At 45.0% G+C, this 19,442-nt stretch overlaps 1 protein-coding gene and 1 long non-coding RNA gene across 24 annotated transcripts in view; one reads left to right on the plus strand and one right to left on the minus strand.

The window, feature by feature from the left end:
- LOC108002419 (latrophilin Cirl) overlaps positions 1-19,442 on the minus strand; it is a 361,012-nt gene that overhangs the window by 36,185 nt on the left and 305,385 nt on the right. For 14 of the 15 annotated variants that reach the window (XM_062075120.1, XM_062074878.1, XM_062075257.1 and 11 more), the window contains one exon: positions 5,269-5,455. In XM_062075120.1, coding sequence (XP_061931104.1) covers positions 5,269-5,455 — 187 coding nt within the window. Of the gene's footprint in view, positions 1-5,268; positions 5,456-19,442 lie in introns of those variants that run through there. The other variant, XM_062075318.1, reaches the window with a different exon arrangement.
- The window catches only part of LOC108002423 (uncharacterized), a 163,559-nt gene that overhangs the window by 9,269 nt on the left and 134,848 nt on the right, over positions 1-19,442 (plus strand). For all 9 annotated transcript variants that reach the window (XR_009830546.1, XR_009830578.1, XR_009830580.1 and 6 more), the window contains 2 exons: positions 16-128; positions 15,020-19,364. This is a non-coding gene — a long non-coding RNA (uncharacterized LOC108002423). The remainder of the gene's footprint in view (positions 1-15; positions 129-15,019; positions 19,365-19,442) is intronic.

Consider the following 19,442-nt stretch of genomic DNA (forward strand, 5'->3'; position numbering starts at 1 on the left):
TCTATTGCATTACAGAACCACGTGTACCACGCGTTGAAAAATTTGAAAGAATGGAATCTTTGTCACGTAAATATTAAATTAATAATCGCCAATGAAAGGAAAATCAAGAACGCAAGGTATATTTCGAGGTATGTTTGAAATATTCGAATGTTTATTACGAATTATATCGTTACCCTAATATTTGACTAATGAAAATTTCAAATGATAGATTTAAAGGTAGCAATATATCTTTCAATTGTCAAGCATTACCGTATACCAATGCATTAGAAAAAGCAAGAAAAAAAGAGGATAGTTAACAATCGATTGCGAAAGTTTAATCTACTACGAATCGTAAGAGGGAAGCCAGCAACGTAAGAAGCACTCTTAATCTCAAAATATTTAATTCGACGCTCGAAATTAATGTTGCCTTAATTTTGAAAAAGATTGGAGCAACGAATCACTCGTGATTTCTCTTCCTCGATCATAACGCGTTAGCTCTAATTTTCTCTAATTTCGAGAATAATTAACCGACCACGTAAGAGGATTGTAGTAACGAATCACTCGATTCAAAAAGAAAAGAAAAAAAAAAGAGCAGGAACAGCGATCGCACTCAATCTCGATCTCACGGCGTTAATTCGACGCTCGAAACTAATTTTCGCTAATTTCCGCGCTGGAAATTCCGCGGATTGGTCATTTTTCCCCTCCCCGAGGATCTATCCCCTAATCCCGGCGTGGCAGATTGAAGAAATTGAAGAAAATCCGGGAAACGAACCGCGTCATTTCTCAACGGGTGTAATGAACATTTCCACGGTTACGCGCGGCGCGCGTCATTAATTCCGTTAGACTCGAGCTCTCGCTGCGGAAACCGGGCCGTTCAATTTCATTAATCGTTCCCAGCGAAGCGAACCCCGCCCCCTTCCTGGTTTCACTTAAATCGTAATCTCGTACGTGGCCGCCCAACCCCCTTGATAAATCTCTGAAACCGACCTGTACAACCGTCAATCCGTCGTTTCGACGCCGGTTTCCGGCTTTGTCCGTAAACCCATCGACGTTAATCCGCGATCAATGTTCCTCAACATGCCGCTTGGATTAGACGAATCCCCCGATGAGGGGGATTTTTCGACTCCGTTTACTCCGCCCATTGCCTAAATTGCGAGAAATTTCTTTGCTCCTTTATCTCCACCCGACTCTTCCATCTTGCTACTGCGTTAACAGATTCTTGCGTGAATTGTAATAAAGGGAGGAAAATTGGAGGGGAAGGAAAGTTGGTCAGCACGAGAAAGAGAGATCGCGTCGCCAACAATGCCAACTACACCTTGGATTAATCTTGGAGATGCGTCGAGAGAGCGTAATTTGCGAGAAAAGAGAGAAGACGGAGGAGGAGTAAAAATTACGCGCGCTACTTTGTAAAGTATCTTGGATTTCGGGATACGCTTGCTCCATTTTGCTTTCTCACTTCTGAGAAAGGACCACTTCTGAGATGGTTAATGGTTGGAGAAACGCGTCGACTGGTATCTTCGATTTCTCTTATCTTTGTTTCGAGCGTGTATATTCGTGTGCGGGATTTAAATTTAAACTGGATTTAAATTTAAATTGGGAGAAAAATCAATCGAGCGGATGGAAGGAAGGAAGGAAGGAAGGAAGGAAGGAAGAATTTTTTGAAACGTAAACCGAAGGCTTACAAAGCTCTTATTCACGATACCAGCCAACGCGTTAATGACGGAAACAAAGTCTCGTTATTCACGGGGATCGCATTAACAAAGGATCTTTCGAAGCGAAACACAGTGAAAGGTAGACCCGGAATACATAGCGGTAAATGTTTCAAGCGAGAGGTATGTGCATGCGTGTGAATTTTTATGAAAATCGATGCACCTTGCGCCAACTACGATCTGATGTTAAGGGAGAGAATAACGGGTTAAACAACGGGTCGATTATTGCAACGGAAGTACGAAAGGATCGAAAGAGAAAAGAAAAGAAAGAAAAGGGAGAGAAAAAGAAAAAAGAAAACGGAGCGGTATGAAAAATGTATAAATTACTCGTAAATAAATAAATAAATAAATTCTTCGAATCGAATGACTCGCGCCGTTGATTCTCGAGTTCTTAACTTAAAATACTCGTGTGAACGATGTACCAGATTTTTATTAAACAATGTTAAAACTCATCGAAAGTCGGAATTGAGAAATGATTACTGAGATAACAATTTATTTCGATAACCGATGATGCGTCGATGAAAAAAAGGATCGAAATCCTTCGATCCTCATTTTTGACTTGAGAAAATGAAACGCGATGAACGATCAAGAATTGGAAATATCCAATCTCGGTTGGAATTAAACATTTCGATATACACGGATATGCTTATTTTTGGAAAATGGAAAATCATCTTCGTTGGTACATCGTTCGCCGAATATATCCATCCGAATATCGATAAATGCAGCGACTAATGTATAAATCGTTGCACAAAATTGCACGAAAGTTATTTTTGAGACACGGCACAAAGGGAAGGGAGAAAAGTCGCCGCGGTCTAGATCGATCCTCGAAGAGGGAAGCAAAAAAAGGAATTTATATAGACGACTCTAGAGACTCGAGAGAGAGAAAGAGAGAGAGGAAGACGAGCAAGTACGGAGGAACGGTGATTACGATCAGCGGGCAAAGCTGGGTTGATCTTCTCGATCGATTCCGCGAAATGAGTTAAATTGACGTCAAATTCTGCTGTCTCCTCTTGCGAAACGCATAGAGAGTCGTCGTGTATATATGTTGAATCGCGACATGTACGTGTACGTGCACGAGTTTACACGGTATAGGCAACGCGGTGGAACTTCTCCACTTAAAGTTAATCCGGAAGTTATTACTCCTCGACGACGAGAGGAGGTCCTTAGACCGTCTCCACGCGAGGAGAGGCGGCCGCGGCCATCTTTGAAACGCGTTTTCTTTTTTCTGAAAAACTCTACTTACTTCAACTCCTTCGGACGATGGCGCGTTTCGATATTAACACGCGTGTCTCTCGCGTCTTCTTACGCGGTTACGCGACGCTTTTGCGCTTCCCGCATTCTTCCTCGCATTCGCATTTTTTTCTCTTCGTCCATCCGTTTTCTTTACTCCCGAGAAGCCGGTCACGAGCTTCCAAAGCGACGATGGAAAGATAATGGATACGATTTCGATTCGTCATCGCGATTATCTTTCCCAATTATTCACAGTACCGGCTGACGTTGTGTTATATCGTTGCTTGTTGAACCACACATCGTTTTTTTCTTCTCGTTTCGTTTCGTTAAAACTAATATCCGCCACGATTAATCATAATGAAACGCGTGATGAATCCCGAATCAATGAAATTTCGCGTCACCGTATCCTCTTTGTCCTTGTCTCTCTCTCTCTCTCTTCTCAATTTTCTCTCCCCCTCAACAATTCTCTTTCAAATTTTCGAATCGAATCGATCTATAGACCAACGGATGCGACAAATTCCGCTTTGCTTTTGTTTTTTTTTTTTTGTTTAAACAATTTGACGATCTTCAATTCGAGAGAAGAAAAGAAATAATAATAATAAAAAAAAACAAAAAATAGAACAACGATAGAATAGAAACAGGAATCCGCAGGGCAGGTTGGATTTTGTCAAAAATACGGAATCTTGTGGAACGTGGATCTTGTGACAAGCGGAAATGCGGCGCGCGAAACGCTTGCATTTCGCGTGTACGTGTATGTATATATATATATTTTTTATTATTACGAGTGTATATTTTGGTATGAATGTATGTGTGCGAGTCTGAGACTTTGGAGATCGCAAAGACACGAAGAACGAAGGAAAATAGAGGGGATGTTCGCGAGGGACCGGGATAGAGAAGCGACCGCTGAGTTTGCGATTCTTCCTACCGCTCTGATCCGCCGCGAAATACGCTCTTCAATGGTCGAGCAATTGGCCAGTTCGCCGGACCATATGAAGCCGTCCACTCCTTCCTCATTTTCCTTCCTCCCTCCCTGGACATATCCTCTTTCCCATCCCATCCTTTACCCCTTTCACCATTTATTTCCTCGCGATCTCGACTCCATTTCTCTTTGCTCTATTTCCGGGGCGGTCGGGGAGGGCGAAGAGGATGGGGGATAAGGAGAGGGGACGGCGTCGAGGAAGCTGATTCTGTGGTGGTATCATCTTTCGAAATTATTCCCTCGATCTCGAAAAATAAGGGATTTGTACAATCTAATAGAGATATTGTAAAAAGAAAAACGTTCGTGATCGTGATCTTTCTTATTCTCTGTTATTATTTCCTCGTTATCCCTATAAGCAGAACGAAGCGTCAAAATTTTCGTTTCATCCCCCTTTCGCGTTACTCGAAACGCGTTGTTGACTGAAATATTTCATTCGAGAAAGGTGGTACATCGCACGATGGAAACTTTCAACAAAATTGGACAACGAAAATGAAAGAAAGATCCGCGTGAATATTTGAACGATTAATCTCGAGGAGACGATTCCGCGGTTCGAGCAAAAGGCCACCATACATTTCCAAGTATATATATATATATATATATATATATATATATCTGAAATCGAGAATCGAATTTCCGCATTTCTCCACGGTTTAATAATTTTTCACTGGCGGCGACCGATCAAACCGTTCAATCGCGCGGGTAACTGGTTGCCAGGGCGAAGATCCGCGCGATCGGATCGAGATTCGTTCGTGATAGATCGTATAGATCGGCCCCTCTCCTCCCTCTGTCCAAGGTCATCGAAAGACTATGATCGATATACGGACACGGACGCATACACGCGCACACGGAACTCGTTCAGGAAGCGTTTCTCGTTATCCGAACGAGTTAGAATCTCAGGTGTCATGCTGGATATCTCTCGAATGGAGCGTATGCCTCGTAAAAGCTTGGCCGTGTAGATACCGATCCATGTGGAAAGTCGGATCGCTCGATAACCCGGGGACCAAAGTGACAAGCGCGATCTACGCTTCGATCGGATCGAACGTCTCCTTTAATTGGTGCTAGTCCAGACTCATTAACGATAGAGAATATCTGGCAGGGGGAAGGAACGCTGTCCATTTTTCCAATTCCCTTCCTCCCCTTCCTTCTTTTCTCCTACATTTCCTCCTTTGCTTCTTCTCCTTCTTCTTCTTCTTCTTCCTCGCTTTCGATAAAATATCAAATATTCTCGTTCGAGTTTCGATACCATCATCATCGTGATTCCTCGACGCGATTCGTGGAACAGGGATGAAGGATCAAGGGACAAGCTGATTGTATGTGTGCGTGTATGTGTGTATGATAGGATGCAAGGACGTCGATGATCGGAATACTTACTCGCTGTTGAGCACCCGGAAGGATTTGGGCGACATACAATTGACGCTCCAGTCGGTGTTCCCGTGCTCGTTGCATATCGTTATCGAGAACCTTCCGTAATTCGCTCTGATAAGATGGATCAGCTTTCCCTCGCCGCACTCGATCCACAATGTTTTCCCCTCGCAGGCGTACGCGGTGTCGTACCTATCTGTAACAGAAATGGCAGAAAATTACTAAATTACCGAGTAGCCGAGATATATATATATAAAACGTTTCAACTACCTTCGAAAACGATCGAAACAATTAAACATTCCATTCCATTTTTCAACGGTACGAATTCTCTTGAAAGGAACGAAAGTTGTCAAATGAATAATCGTTCGAAAAAGATACAATTTAAAAAAGTGTTCCGTTCGGCGAGGACAAGAAGGAAGGGAAACTTGATCGTTCCGAAGCCTTAGCAATGTTTCATTTAGTCACTCGAAAACGCAACGAGTGGTCTAATTAGAGTCGCCGCGATTCGTGAGAACAATGAGAAAAGGAATAAAATAGCGCGGAGTCACGAGTCGCAAAACTGCAAAGGAATAACACCGAGGGCCTTTGGTTCGATAGTTCCAGCCAGACGGGAGGAGGGAAGGGGTTGAATTACGAGCGAGTGAATAAGGAGTCCAGGGGGCAGGGAGGCGGGAAGGGGATTTGAGATTTGCAAGCGGCGAGAGAGTCAAGGACACGTCAAAGTAGCTTTGCACGAAATTACAGTGACGAGTCGGTTGGGGCGGTTTGGGCCGGTGGTGGTTGTTGCCGGGCAGAAGGGTGCATTACCGACACGCGCTTGTTGTGCAGCCCCGTGTCGCGTTTCCAAGTGTAATGGAATTAAGATAAAGGACACCGTGGTGTATAGACGTGCGTATATACAGGGGACGCAAACAATGAGACATCATTGAGAGAAAGAGAGAGAGAGAGAGAGGGACCGTAGTGTTCGAACGACGGAAGATGGAGATAGCCGGCTCCAGCTCGGTCTTTGTCGATCCCCAAACCCCATCCACTATGGATTTATCCCCCGGAAAATGCCGGATTTCCTTTGAAAGCGAATTAGCGAATTTAGGCGCGATTTTCTTGGAAGAAAAGTCACTCTCCCCTCTTCCTTTCACTCCTGTCCTTGGTCGTCTCGTGATCAACACACGAGGATTATCCACCTCGTGATTATTTTGGTTTAATAGCCGCGAAAATGGTTTAACTATTGTGGGGACGGGGACGTCTTTCTTGGAATTATTTGGAATTATTTTAAACTCGGAGATCATCGATATATTCCGTCTACCTAATGTTCTCGATGTTTCGTTATTTGTGTCGAGGATCGACAATTGCGATTCGAGAAATCGTATGGAAGATGTAGGAGCGAGATGAACAAGGGGTTGGTAAGAAAACTAACAGTCGTGAAACTAGGTTCGAGCTTATTTGGACGGAGGAATGATAGATCTGCCATAATACCGGTTAGCCTTAACCCCGAGTTAAGGTGACGAGGAGAATGCGGGCGGTTGTGTCTGGAAGAAGGAAGAAGGTGGCGAGAAGTATCCCGAGAGAGAAGGAATCGAGAGAGATAGCGAGAAACGAGAGGAATAGAGACTGGTCTACTATAGTCGAGAAGAAGGGGTGTAATAACTCTGTCCCGTGAAAGCCCCGTCGTGAGTTCATTAGTTCCATACGGACGCGCCACAATGCCATTTTAAACCGCTGTTAGAACCTTCTCCAACGCCGACCCGTTTCTTTTTCCCGTTCGTGTTCCGAATAATCGGCGAATCGAAAAAAATTCTTTCTTGAGCGTTATAAATATAAGGGGGAAAAAAGAAGGCGCGATAACTGATACGATATCGATATCGGCTTATTACGATTAATACAGTTTTTAGCCCGGTCGTTTTTCTTCCTAGGTCCGAGCCATCGATACGAACGACGACAAAAAAGAAACAAACAAGTTTACCTTTAATAAGGTAAACGTGAGCCTATCAACGTCGATTCGACAAAGAGTGTAACGTTGCACGCTTCTGTAGAGGTACGGGTGTAGTATACATTAGGAAGAAAGGAGGCGTAAAAACGCAGGGCGTTTCGAGCGGCGCGAAGAAACGCCGATTTTACGGTATCTCGAGGCTTTCCATTACCGTAAAAGATCCGAAGGAATTCGTTTTAAACGAGAACAAAATCGCCGGTCACGCTACAATGGATTCCTCGAGCCGTGGGGCGAAGGGAGGGAAGGGCGGGAGAAAATAGTAGATTTTATAGGATCCGAGTAATTTCTCACCGGTTTCCTTCCCTGGGTGTTCGTGCCGACCCACGGTTTGTCCGCCGGTTAATTAAGCCTGTCTCGATAACACCATAAGCGGCAGCTAATCGATACACGCCTGTATCATTGTGGTTTCGACGAGCAGGGCTCGAAGCAGAAACCAGCCGTCCGTCGTCGTATCGTGCGTATCCGTGTCACAGAACGTAACAACTACTTTGCTACTACGAACGGAATAACCTTGGCTTCCGTGAAACGAGCGTGTGTCCTAACCGCGGCCACATGTCGCTCGTTCTCCCGCGCCGTCACTCGCAGCTGCGCTTCTAAGCGTGAGCGCGATGAAAAAAAGGCCGCGTTCAAGCTGACGCGAAGGAACACCAGCTTCCTCCTCCGTTCGAACGCCGGCATTCCTCCCCCTTTTATCACGGAGGACCGGTCACTTTCGTCCCTTTTTTTCTTCTTTTCGTCCGCGTTTCACCCTTTTTCTTTTTTCTTTCTTTTCCTCTTTCGCTTTTGTTCGTCGTTGCGTTGCACCGGAGGGGTTCCAGTTTTTCAGGCTTCCGAATTTAATGCAGGGGCGAGATGCATTCGCGTGTTTTTAGCGGTATGGGTTAAAGGTGTGCGTTCGAGGTGTCGTTGCCTTTTTGAATATGTTACGAGAGGAGTGTGTGTCTACAAGAGGTGTGATAACATCCCCTCCTTAGGTTAGAGGGCAAATGCGAAACAATACGGGGGAGAAAGGAGGGATGATGTTCGTCTTCTTTTTTTAGTTGAAAGCATTAAAGTATCGCGATAATTAATTGCGATCTCTCGAAAACTTGGATGACTGTTGGTTTTCATCGAGTGAAACGCGATCTGTACCGTTCATTGTGAAGCCGGCGACAACGAGCTTTGCTCACTCGTCGCTTAAATGCGCGCAGGTGAAAAAAGGGATGGAAAATTATTACGATTCTCGAGAGAAGAAGCGAGATTGAATGTGTCGCGAATGTGTCCCTCTGTTGGGAAAACTTTCGCGATTTCGTTGTCTTAGGGAGAAAAATTTCCATCGAGCGGAAACGCGCGCACCCGAAGGATAATGACGACACGCGGAGATGGCGCGCGCAATAATCTAGCTCGTCGTTTCGACGTGCCAGAGAGAGAGAGAGAGAGAGAAACGACAGGAAAATCCGCCTTCTTTTTGCCAGAGTTCTCGCGTTTGACCCTCTCGCATCGCACTTTGACGGAGTGCATTTCGAATGAATACCGTGAAAAGTTTTTAACGAGTGCACTCTCTCTCTCTCTGCTGCCGTCTCGCTGCAACGTCCCACCGCGTCTAGCGAAAATGACGACGACGCTGCCGAGATTCGAGAAGGTGTGAACGACGCTATCGCTCGGAGAAAAATATTCCAACGAGATTGCTGAACACCGAGCGCTTACCGCCTCGCTTGCGAACGGATTGAAGACACGCGACAATTCGTAGGAGGAGAGAAATGACTGTGAGTGGAGATGAAGTAACGTTCTTCTCGAAAATTTATCCATCCGATATCGCTGGATGGAGATGGTATCTTTTTAATCACTCCTCTCGATCGTTAAAATCTCTAAAGTCTCCGAAAGCATCTCATCAAAAGGGTCAGAATTTGGAAGATTAATTTTTTCTTTTCTCTACCTGCAACAAGAGCTCGCAATAATTCAAAGTTGGCGTACGACTCGTCTCGAGGCGCTTTCGATTATTAAGCATTATTGTGAAAATTAATCTCGATCGAACGCTACAACGTTCGAAGAGAGAAAGGTCTAATCAAGCGGAGATTGCGGCGGATTTCCATCGCAGTCCCATTGAAGTTCTTTGAAGCGGGAGTCGGTCTCTTGTCATCTCGTCTCGCGACAGACACCGGGGGAAGGTGAGAACGCCGCAGGATTTCGTGCGGTCAATGCGCAGCCTGAACTCTGCCCAGGGATTCTAAGTACGGATTCTGAGGCGCAACGGGCTTCAAACTTGGCTAGGAACCCCTTGCCCCCTCCCCCTCCCTCTCGTCTACGTGCACACGTCCCTGCGTGTAGTCGAAGGCGCGGTTCCGTGTATCGACTGGCGCGCGCATAAGCGCGCGTGTACCCGTGAACGATGGGGTGGAAGCGCTTGAATACCGACAGCTCCTTCCCTCCGGGACAAAGTTTCAAGGGAGCCTTGCCCGAGTATCTGTGTTTCGAGTCGTTCGATCGTTCTCGGGATTTACGCGGTGCGGCGATCTCGAACGGAGGAGATATCCATCCACTGTACGTTCGTTCGCGCGAATCCACAATCCAAAAATTATTTCGAGAGTCGAACATTCCCCACTTTCGATCCGACCGCCTTTTCCTTTATCCTCGCCTCATCCGATCTTTCAATTAGGGATCGTCTTCGCTGCTTTGCCCGGACGAAATAAATAATTCCGCGCGATTCGAAAAATTAAAATTGATAATTATAAGCGGATAGCTTTACGCCTTTTAGATTCTTGAGAGATAAGGTGAACTTTTGAACCTGGAGTGAAACGATCGAGAGAGAAAGAGAGAGAGAAAAGGCGAGACCCAACACGTAGACGAGAAACAAGAAATCCAAAGTATCCAAGGTATTAGTGTTTCCCCGAGGGAGGATAATTAATTACCTGTACCACTCCATCACACTAGCAGGCAGGACGTATCGCCAATAAAGCATTCGATATTTCTCGATTAATTCCAGATCCGTCCCGGCCGGTTGCGAGACACGAGACGCAACCGTGTATCAGAGAGAGAGAGAGAGAGAGAACCGCGCCTTCCTTTCTCACCGGACATTCCGTGGACGGCGCGTGGAGGGAAAAGAGGAGAATTGCAGTTTACCATTAATGACTTGGGGTAATAATATATCGGAGGTCCGGCAAGCCGTGCCTCCCGCTGCCGAGGCGGCCAACTTGAAAGGGCCGACCTAACAGCGGGATGTCGTCAGCCCGATGCGGTCTTAGGCCTCGAAACCTTTACCACGGCATATATACTCGCCGTGGGTGATGCCTTGTTGAAACACTGTGCGGCCATTGTTGTCCACGGACACAATTCCCTGGCTGGGGAACGCTCGCCGCGCCACCCTCTCGACCCCAAATGCTCTCTCCAACAACGATTTCCAACCAGACGATCCCGGACGAGGCGACCACCCTTTTTTTTCACCTGTGTCCGGCTCATCGGGACTACGAGTGTTGCGTACGAGAAAGTGAAATGACACGAGGAGGGAACGAGAAGAACGGGGAATTGTATATATATATATATATATAGAGAGAGAGAGAGATTCTTTTCACGCTTTAATATTCACGCGGCTGAAACTATGAATTCGAAACAAAGAGGGGTCAGAGCGCAGTCCCCACGGTTAAAAATTTACTGGAAGCCAACGTGGAAAACCGTGCTTTCCCACCGTGGGATTTAAAATCCATCTCTTATCCTCTCACGATCGCTTCCTTCCGATCTTAGTAATATAAGGGAAATCAACGCGTCACACCGTGAAAAATTAAAGCGCTATCTAAACGGGCGAAGAAACCTGCGTAACCGTGTTAAGAAGTAAACCGTGACGCACTCTGTAATTATTTTCCCATCGGATTAAAATCTCTGGGGCTGTGGAGGAGGAAGAAAACTGTTTCGCCTCGGTATCAAAGAGCATGGAAAAGCTTGTCAACGAGAAAGAGAGGAGGGGGGGCGGAGGAGCGTTTTCGTTTTCACGGGTATCGATCGAGGGCAACATTATAGAGACGCGAGTTCGGCGTCGGTGCACTTCTCGTCCGGTTGGCCATGCATCTTTGGGCTCGGCGAGCAGCACACAGTTGCTGCACTCTCCGTGAACCGCTCCCGGGACGCATAAATCAAAGTCCTCCGTGGAGACTTGCCTTGGTTACGTTCTTCCTTCGTTTCCTCTCGCTCGCTCTCCCGTGTCCCTTCCGCTCGTTTCTTCGTCCTGTGCTTCTCTCTCCCACGACTCGCCGTAGAATGCTTCTCTCTCTCTCTCTCCTTCGAACTTCTCGTCCTCTCTACTTCGAACGAAGTCGAACGAGTGTCGCGGAATTTCTAATTCGAGCTAATCCTTTTTCGCCGCTCTAATTACATTATCAATTCACCGAAGTAAGGGATCTGCTGCTGGCCGTGTGTGTGTATGCGCGCGTGCATGTACACGCGTGCGGATACGCTCGGTGCATCGGCATTTACATGGTCGGCCTGTTGCACGTCGCGGCCTTGTCGCGCTCCACTGATTTATGGCGACCGAATAAATTATAAGGAGCAGATAGAAAAGAGCGTCAACCGGGTTTGGAGGACGGTGTCGGCAATTATCCTTTTGTGCCTCCCTTCTCTTCCACGACTCGCACACGATCGATTATCTCTCGCCGACGAGGTCCAAATTTTCCACCGTCGAATCGAATTTCGATTTTCGAGAAGAGTTATTTCTCTCGCGCTCTTGTATCTGGAATCGCCCCTTTTCCTCTCTTTTTTTTGGATGCTTCGAGATTATTGAGCAGAGTAATGCAATTAAAGCTTGCATTTTATGCGAGAGGATTACGGCGGCCGAAACGGCGTAGTTTACGGTAATTATATACGATCGTTATTCTCATTTCCATTCGCTTTTCCTCCAAACAAAAATTAAATGTATTAAATGTTCGAATCGATATATCGTAGGATGAATAGTAAATTAGAGAGAGATAAGGGGGGAAGGAGGGAGGAAAGACGTACGAATATTTAATTACACATACATAAATTTCTTCGAGTTCTCTCTCTCCCTCTCTCTCTAGATTTTCCTGGACAGATAAATCGCTAGCAAGAACGAAACAGGACGCGTGTCTCCAACGTCGCTCCCACGAGGGTGCGTCCCGATCTAATTATCATTCGAGACCCGATCGGAATGCCTTTGTCGTAGGAATCGAATTCCTACTTGGCCAGTGGTATAGGTGTATCGCTGGTCAGCCTTAATTAGCCGACGCTTACGGAAAATATATTTTAAAAGTCCGATCGGCTCGCGCTACGAGCGCTCGAGTATACACGTCGTAAGGATTAAACGATTAAACGTGATCCGTAATTACATCCCGTGAATAATGGAATTGGTATTTATGAAGTGTTGGCGAATCTGCTGCGCGGATCTCTTCTTCCCCCCCGCCCTCCTCGGCCATAATGGATAACGCAATCCGGGCGTAATTTCGCGCTTAGGAAAGCACGTGGGCATAATTTACTACTCGAGCGAGAGACAGCTCTGGCTGAACGAGAGAGAAAGGATCGGCGGTGATCGGGAGAGGAAGGGGCAATAAGCGCGCGACGATCGTTCGAGGCTATCGTCTTCTCTGGCCGGTATTGTTGCTTGGCATGCCGGTCGGATCGTTTAACAGGGCTGGAGGCAGATGCAGCGCTCGGAAACAAGAAACCGTATTATACGTCCTATCGCGTAGTTTTCACGATGACGTCATCTAAGATAGCGGATGGAGTAATACGAGACACCTCTTATCTGGCTTATTTAACGATCACGTTTCATACATCTCCCATTCATAATATTTTCATTGTACGAATCGCCGATCCAATTACTCGTGGATACGAAATTATCGGCCGATACGAGAACGATCGCGACGAAATACCATTTCGACGTACCCCGAATATCGAATATCTCCCCGTTCCCGCTTCCTTCCTCATCTTTTCGCACGTTCCACGATTACCAATTTACGCGAGGAATCGGCTGCTTCATCGAAGAAAGAACTTCCTTTTCCACTCGACTCCCTTTATCGTAAAGATTAACTGCCTGCCCATCATTTCTTATCTCGTTATTTATTTCGCTCCTTACACCCTCTATTTTCCCTTCGCGTCTATTCGCGCGATAATACCGCCGATCGGGGATTAAGCTGAAACAAAGCCGAGCAACATCATCATTGCGTTTGAAAGAAGGAAGGAGCCGCGGCAAAAGGATACAACCTTTACACGGCTCCCACTTCGCTAATAATCACCGTAGCCTGCGTTTCACGACATCGAATTCGATTCGCGTTACATGACAGGTAACACGAGCGGTCGCGTGTAAACGGCCCCAACGGACTGATGACAGAGAGAGAGAGAGAGAGAGAGGGAGGGACGAGGAGGAACGCGGACGCCAGGTACACGAGGTGCCGGAGAGAAACGAAAAATCGTTACCGTCGCGTTCCCGAGGAGGGAAGGAGAGAAAAAATTTTTGGACAGAGGATGGACACCGGCCGCGAGACGTCACTCATCGCGGACGTCGGCACCGTCGTCCAACCCTGTCGATATCAGTTACCGTACTCGCTGCGCGTCGCTTGATCGATGACCGACGCGATGGAAATGACATTTCGTGGAATGCCGTTGTCGTCGCCGACCACTTTTTTTTTCTTCCACTCTTTTCGCTCTACTACTGCTCTCTATCTCTTCCCTCCCTTCGCTCACCCCTTTCTCTCTTTGTATCTCTGATTTTTTTCTCCCTCCCCTTTTTTCGCGCACGCTCTCCTCCTCTTTGTTCTTTTTCGTTTTTTTTTTCCTTTTTTTCCCCCCCTCCCTGTATTGTTTTTATCTCTCTGCTGGAAATTAACGCGATTCGTTTTTTGACGGCGATTCGGCTTGTTTTCACGCGAACATTGGGGAGGGGGTTTATCATAAAAGTATGTTGGGGGGGGGAAAAAAAAAAGAAAAGTGAGTTTGTAAATTGTTCTATGTATATAAATCTAGGATAAGCTAATATGTATGATACAGCCGGAGAATAATCGTTAAATGAAATTGTGACCGGCCAACAGTTTGAACTGAAACTACCGTCCGCCGTTCGTTGAATGGTTGCTGCATTTTTATTCGCATCAAAACGAACGGCGGTTAATTTTCGAAATCGCGAAATTCTGACACTCCCCCGCCATTGTTTCAACGGTGTAATTGGCCCACCTTTGACAGGAATCGTGCAACGGACATGGCAGTCGACGCGATTTCACGCGAAATATGCTTTGCATGCAAACTCCGTTGATCCCGAGCCTATGAGCCACGTCCCCTCCCCCCCGATTTGTTCCTCCCTATTTTCGAGAAATATCGTCATCCCAGGAGACACAATGTGTTTTTTTTTTTTAAATCCCTCGCTCCTCCAGATTTTTTTTCAGTCGCAATAACGATTTTTAATTGAAACACGATATCGAGGACTTGAATCTAGAATAAAAAAAAAAGAGAAAGGAAAGAAAGGAGAGAGAGAGAGAGAGAGAGGAAAAGAAACGCGATATTCCTTTTCGTTTTTCATTATCGCATTCGGTATTCGATTTCCAAATCTCTCCTTGTACTCGAATTTTTAACAAAGCGAAGCGATGAAAATTTAACGTAGGAAAAATATTATACAAGCTCGAACGATTCGTTGCTTTAAAGTCGGTCACAATCCCGTCGGATGGCCTCTTTAAATCGGTAATTAAGCAGCATCCATCCGGTTAAAGGTTATTAAAATTCTTGGGAGGCGTGTATCAGAGGAGGAGAAGGAGGAGGAGAAGCGAGTTTTCGCGTTGGCTAACGGCATTACGGATTAATTTCCAGGGACAAAAAGGGTGCGTCAGAGGAAGGAAGGGAGGAAGGTTGGGCACGGAAGGAGGACGGCTCTCATAAATTTCCCAGACCGGACTGGAACAAAAGGACGATCGTACGCCGAACAAACCGGCGTAAAAAAAAATCGTCCCTACGTGCATATATATATATATATATATATATATATATATACATATACATATATACATGTATACGTATATATCTTGATTAATTCAGATACTGTACGTTCGTGTTGGTTGCTCTCTCGCGAGGGGATACTCTTGTTGCGCAGACAGTCGAGAAGAGGAGGGAAACGCGGTTGAAACGCGGTTCCCGTGCCCTCCTGGTCCGACACGACGAGCGACGGGGAAGCAGGAAGAAAGAGACGTCTAATGCACATCTACGGCTATCACGAACGACATAATTGCGAGGTATACTTCATTAAATGAGATCGTCTGAGTCGGTGGGCGTGTACGCGCCCCGTCTCGTCAACGTTGATTCCCGGTCCTCGCGCTGCCACGATGTGTTGCACGTACACGTACACGCTCGTGCACACATCTGAAGGAAAGAGGGCGGCCGGGCTCTCTTTCCAACCCCCACCGCCCGTCTCTCCCGATACGTACGCGATCTCTTCTCCGCTCTCCGTTCCTTTTTCTCACCTTTTTCTCCCCCGCTACATCTGTCCATCCTCTTTCGATTCGCGCGCGCCGCCGGTTCACGTACACGCGGGCACACACGCCAGGTTTAACCCTCTCTGCGACGACGAGCGTACTCCACTCGAAAGCTTTGACATCGGAGACGTCGGCAAGTACATCCGGTGGACGGATTTATCGGATATTCTTCCCCCGTTCTCAACGAGGGGAGGGGGGCAGACGAAAAATTTTAACCGCGATAGTAGAGAGAGAGAGAGAGAGGAGTTATTATCGCGTCGAAGAGAATTTTTGCGACGATTTCAAGATTCCAAGATTGCGTTGTAAAAATTGTCCCACGGCGAGTTTTGGCGGAAGCGAATTTTGCTTCGAAAGGGGGATGTTTATTAAACGCATAATATTCGTTGGAAAAAGAAAAAAAAAAGAAAGATCTCCGCCGCATGATCGACTCCTTTGTTCACGGCTTGCTCCGCGTTTAATTGCTAATTACAAAATTCTTTGTTACTCCCATCAGTGTCAAATTGTTCTTTTCTACGTCGAAGAGGAGGAATTTTGTTTAATTAGTCTGCAAGTCTTTCCGCCTCGTTGCCTCCGTCGCCTCCGCTCTCTCTCTCTCTCTCTCTCTCTGCAGTCTCTTGATATCGGTATTCCTTTTCCCTCTCATTTCGGAACACGATCGAGAGAAGTGTATTGATTGTCTCCGTGTATGCGAGCGACGCGACGAGTGACATTTTATTGGGTTTAATCAAGAAGAGAAACTGTCGGCAATTTTGCTTGTATACCTTGGTATAATTACCGATTGTACTGTCCTCTTGGCATTATTAGAGGATATCGAACACGAGGAGCACAAGGATGAAGAGTGAGATGAAAGGAAAGGCGGAATAATTGTACGCAGAAGAGCGCGCAAAGATGCAAGGGCCCGAGGGACCGGTCTTCGAGTCCAGTTCCGATCGGTCGTACGTCTTCTTGAGATACTGCTCGTATCGAGTTTCCTGGAGGATCGACGTATATCGTTCTCCACGTCGGCGTGGGGGCAAGAAACGACGAGCTGTAGAACGCCGTTTCCCACTGCGGTGGACGCAGCGTTTCGCGTACGGTATGTAGCCGTACGGGACGACACCGCCCCCATGGGTCAAAGACCATTGACGGGGAGGAGGGAGGAAGGGGGGCTAATAAACGTAGCACGTGTCTTCCCCATCGAGCGGAAACTTGTAAATGCAGCTTCGATACTACGCTGCGCCGAGTTAATTAAAGAAACAATGTGTCCAATTCTCCCCCGCTCTTTCTCCCCCGCTGCTTTCAATGGATCGAACGATAGAATTTTATAACGAACTCGTGCACTCGACGGAAAAATTGTTCCTCTTCCTCTTCCCCCCCTCCTCTCCCCGTTAACTCTTGTGTAATTTAATATTCCATAACTTTTTTACTCCCTCCCTTACTCCCGTAAATTTTTCCTCTGTAAAAAGGAGTAATCGTGTAAACGAAGGAAACGAATTGGAAGAACGGCGTAGCCATAATATGTACCAGTAATGGCTTTTCTGTTACAGTATATATATATATATATGCAATGTACGGACTATAAAAAAGTTGAAATGTTAAGTGAAATTGATGAATTCGTGATGTAGATTAAACGCGGTATTAAACTCGAAGGATTAATATGAAAAATTCATCCGCTTGATATCGTATTCCGCGAATTTTCCCAGCGCGTTTGCAAAATTGCACGGATTCACGTTCGAATTTTAAGGGGAGATTCTCTTTAATCCAGCATGGCGGAATGAAAAAGAAGAAGAAGAAGAAGAAGAAGAGGAAGAAGAAGAAGAAAGCAGGGTTAGGATAAAGAATCTACGAGCGCGTTTTATAAGATTTCGAGAGTGACTTAATAAGTTGTACGACTGTGCTCATCGAGCGAGAAAGTAGCGTCGGGAATCGCTGAAAGAAGACTAATGAACTTGTTGGCTCATGGCCGAAAAGAGGGTCATTTCGTGGTTCTTAACCACGGCTTGAATAAAACGGTCATTTTGTTCTTGGCAACTTGGTTTGAAATTTTCAAAAAAAAAAAAAAACAAGAAAATGCATCCGCCATGCCGGTTGACGAGGAATTTGGTTGGAATATTAATTGTTTTATAAAGTTAAATTAACGATAAATTTTGAATCTCTTTTATTTAAATCTTTTTAACGCGACACGATACTTATTAGACACTTTTCCCCGATTTTCATTTTCAACTTTGTCTATGATTTTCGGCATAATTATTCTTATTAAATCGTCTACAGTTTCCGAAATGTGCTTCTAATGAAAATGCACAGTCGGTCAAAATTGATCGTAAACGGATTGGTCAGTGCGATCGACAACCAGTGACCGCGTTCAATATACCGACTTAAATAATAAACGGTTCTCGGGGACACAATGTAAACGCGTGCGTGTATCTTGGTTAGCGAAGTACACAGAATGAGGAAATCGGGCAGCGAAATGCTTGAGGAAGATCAACAACGCGTTGAATCGTTGAGGTGAAGTGGAAAGTTTGGACAGGAGCGAAGGCGGTTCACTTGGTCTAAAAACTTTCTAAATTAGAGTATAGTTTGGAAGGCAAAGAGTGCAATGATTTTTAACTAGTATTCTTTTGGTAAAAATTTCAGAAAATTGGTTGGAAGTTTAATTTAAAAAAGAAGTAAGTTGTTTAGTTTTATTAACCACAGGCGACCTCAAGCTGATTGAAGTGGAATATTAAAAAAAAAAAATGCGTCGAAGGGAATATTAATTGGCCAGCAGGAAAAATTTGTTATTGAAATTAAAGAAGAAACTATTATCTATCGTTACCGACCATAATTGGACTGCGTAGTTTTTGTTATATTGGTGGAACGAGATTAATTTTCAAAATTGGTAAATCTCGACAGCGTAATGAAGATTTGAAAAGGTTGCGTAATAATATTGCTCTGAAAATTTTTAAAGGGACGTGCAAAGGATGCTGTAAAATTATTTTGAAATTTTTTAATAAACGACAATAAAACAAAACTCGAGGATGTATTCCAACAATGTTGCAACGCCTCTAAAGAATGCGAATTTGCGATGTATGGGGCGGATTGCAACTCTGAATATGTGTGTGTCCTTTATGTTGGTTTGAAGCTATAGTTGTGGTTTGTAACATTGTTGCAGTGCGCCAAAATTAAATGGAATACTAGAAACACGACGTGACCATTTTAACATTGCCGTACAGCTCGAAATTACTTCGGGAAACTTAGAGGAATTATGCTACTAATTGAACTTACTGTCAAAGATCGTGAAATGTAATAATTGTTTAAAATTGGAAATTAGTATAAACTATCGTATTTTTCGTGTATTTAATTTATAAATACACGTTTAATTTACAATATTATTTTACTCGTCTAAAACAATATTGAATTATAAACATATCGAATATATTTTCTATTATAAATGAATCTTATGTTACTATATTCATTAATTTAAATTCGATTGATTATTATATTTGTAATTTAAATTCGATACATCTTCGCGCGCTAATTACAACGCAGAACTCCCGCTCGAAAAGTATCACGTGACCCGTCATGCGCGGTGTCATGTCGTTAATTGCTCGTTGTGCGTAATAAGTTGGAATTGACAAGCCTTAGTGAAATTTGTGAATAATACGATAATAATAAAGTTTTCTGTGCGAAACAAGTTCTCTATTTCCTGTAATTATCTACTCTGAAAGGTAAGACAAAGTATAAAATAATATATTTCTATATTTATTGCGCTATATGATCGAAAAATATTCGTGCGAATATCATCT

This window comes from Apis cerana, linkage group LG1, assembly GCF_029169275.1.
Source record: "Apis cerana isolate GH-2021 linkage group LG1, AcerK_1.0, whole genome shotgun sequence".
NCBI classification, from domain to species: Eukaryota; Metazoa; Arthropoda; class Insecta; order Hymenoptera; family Apidae; genus Apis; species Apis cerana.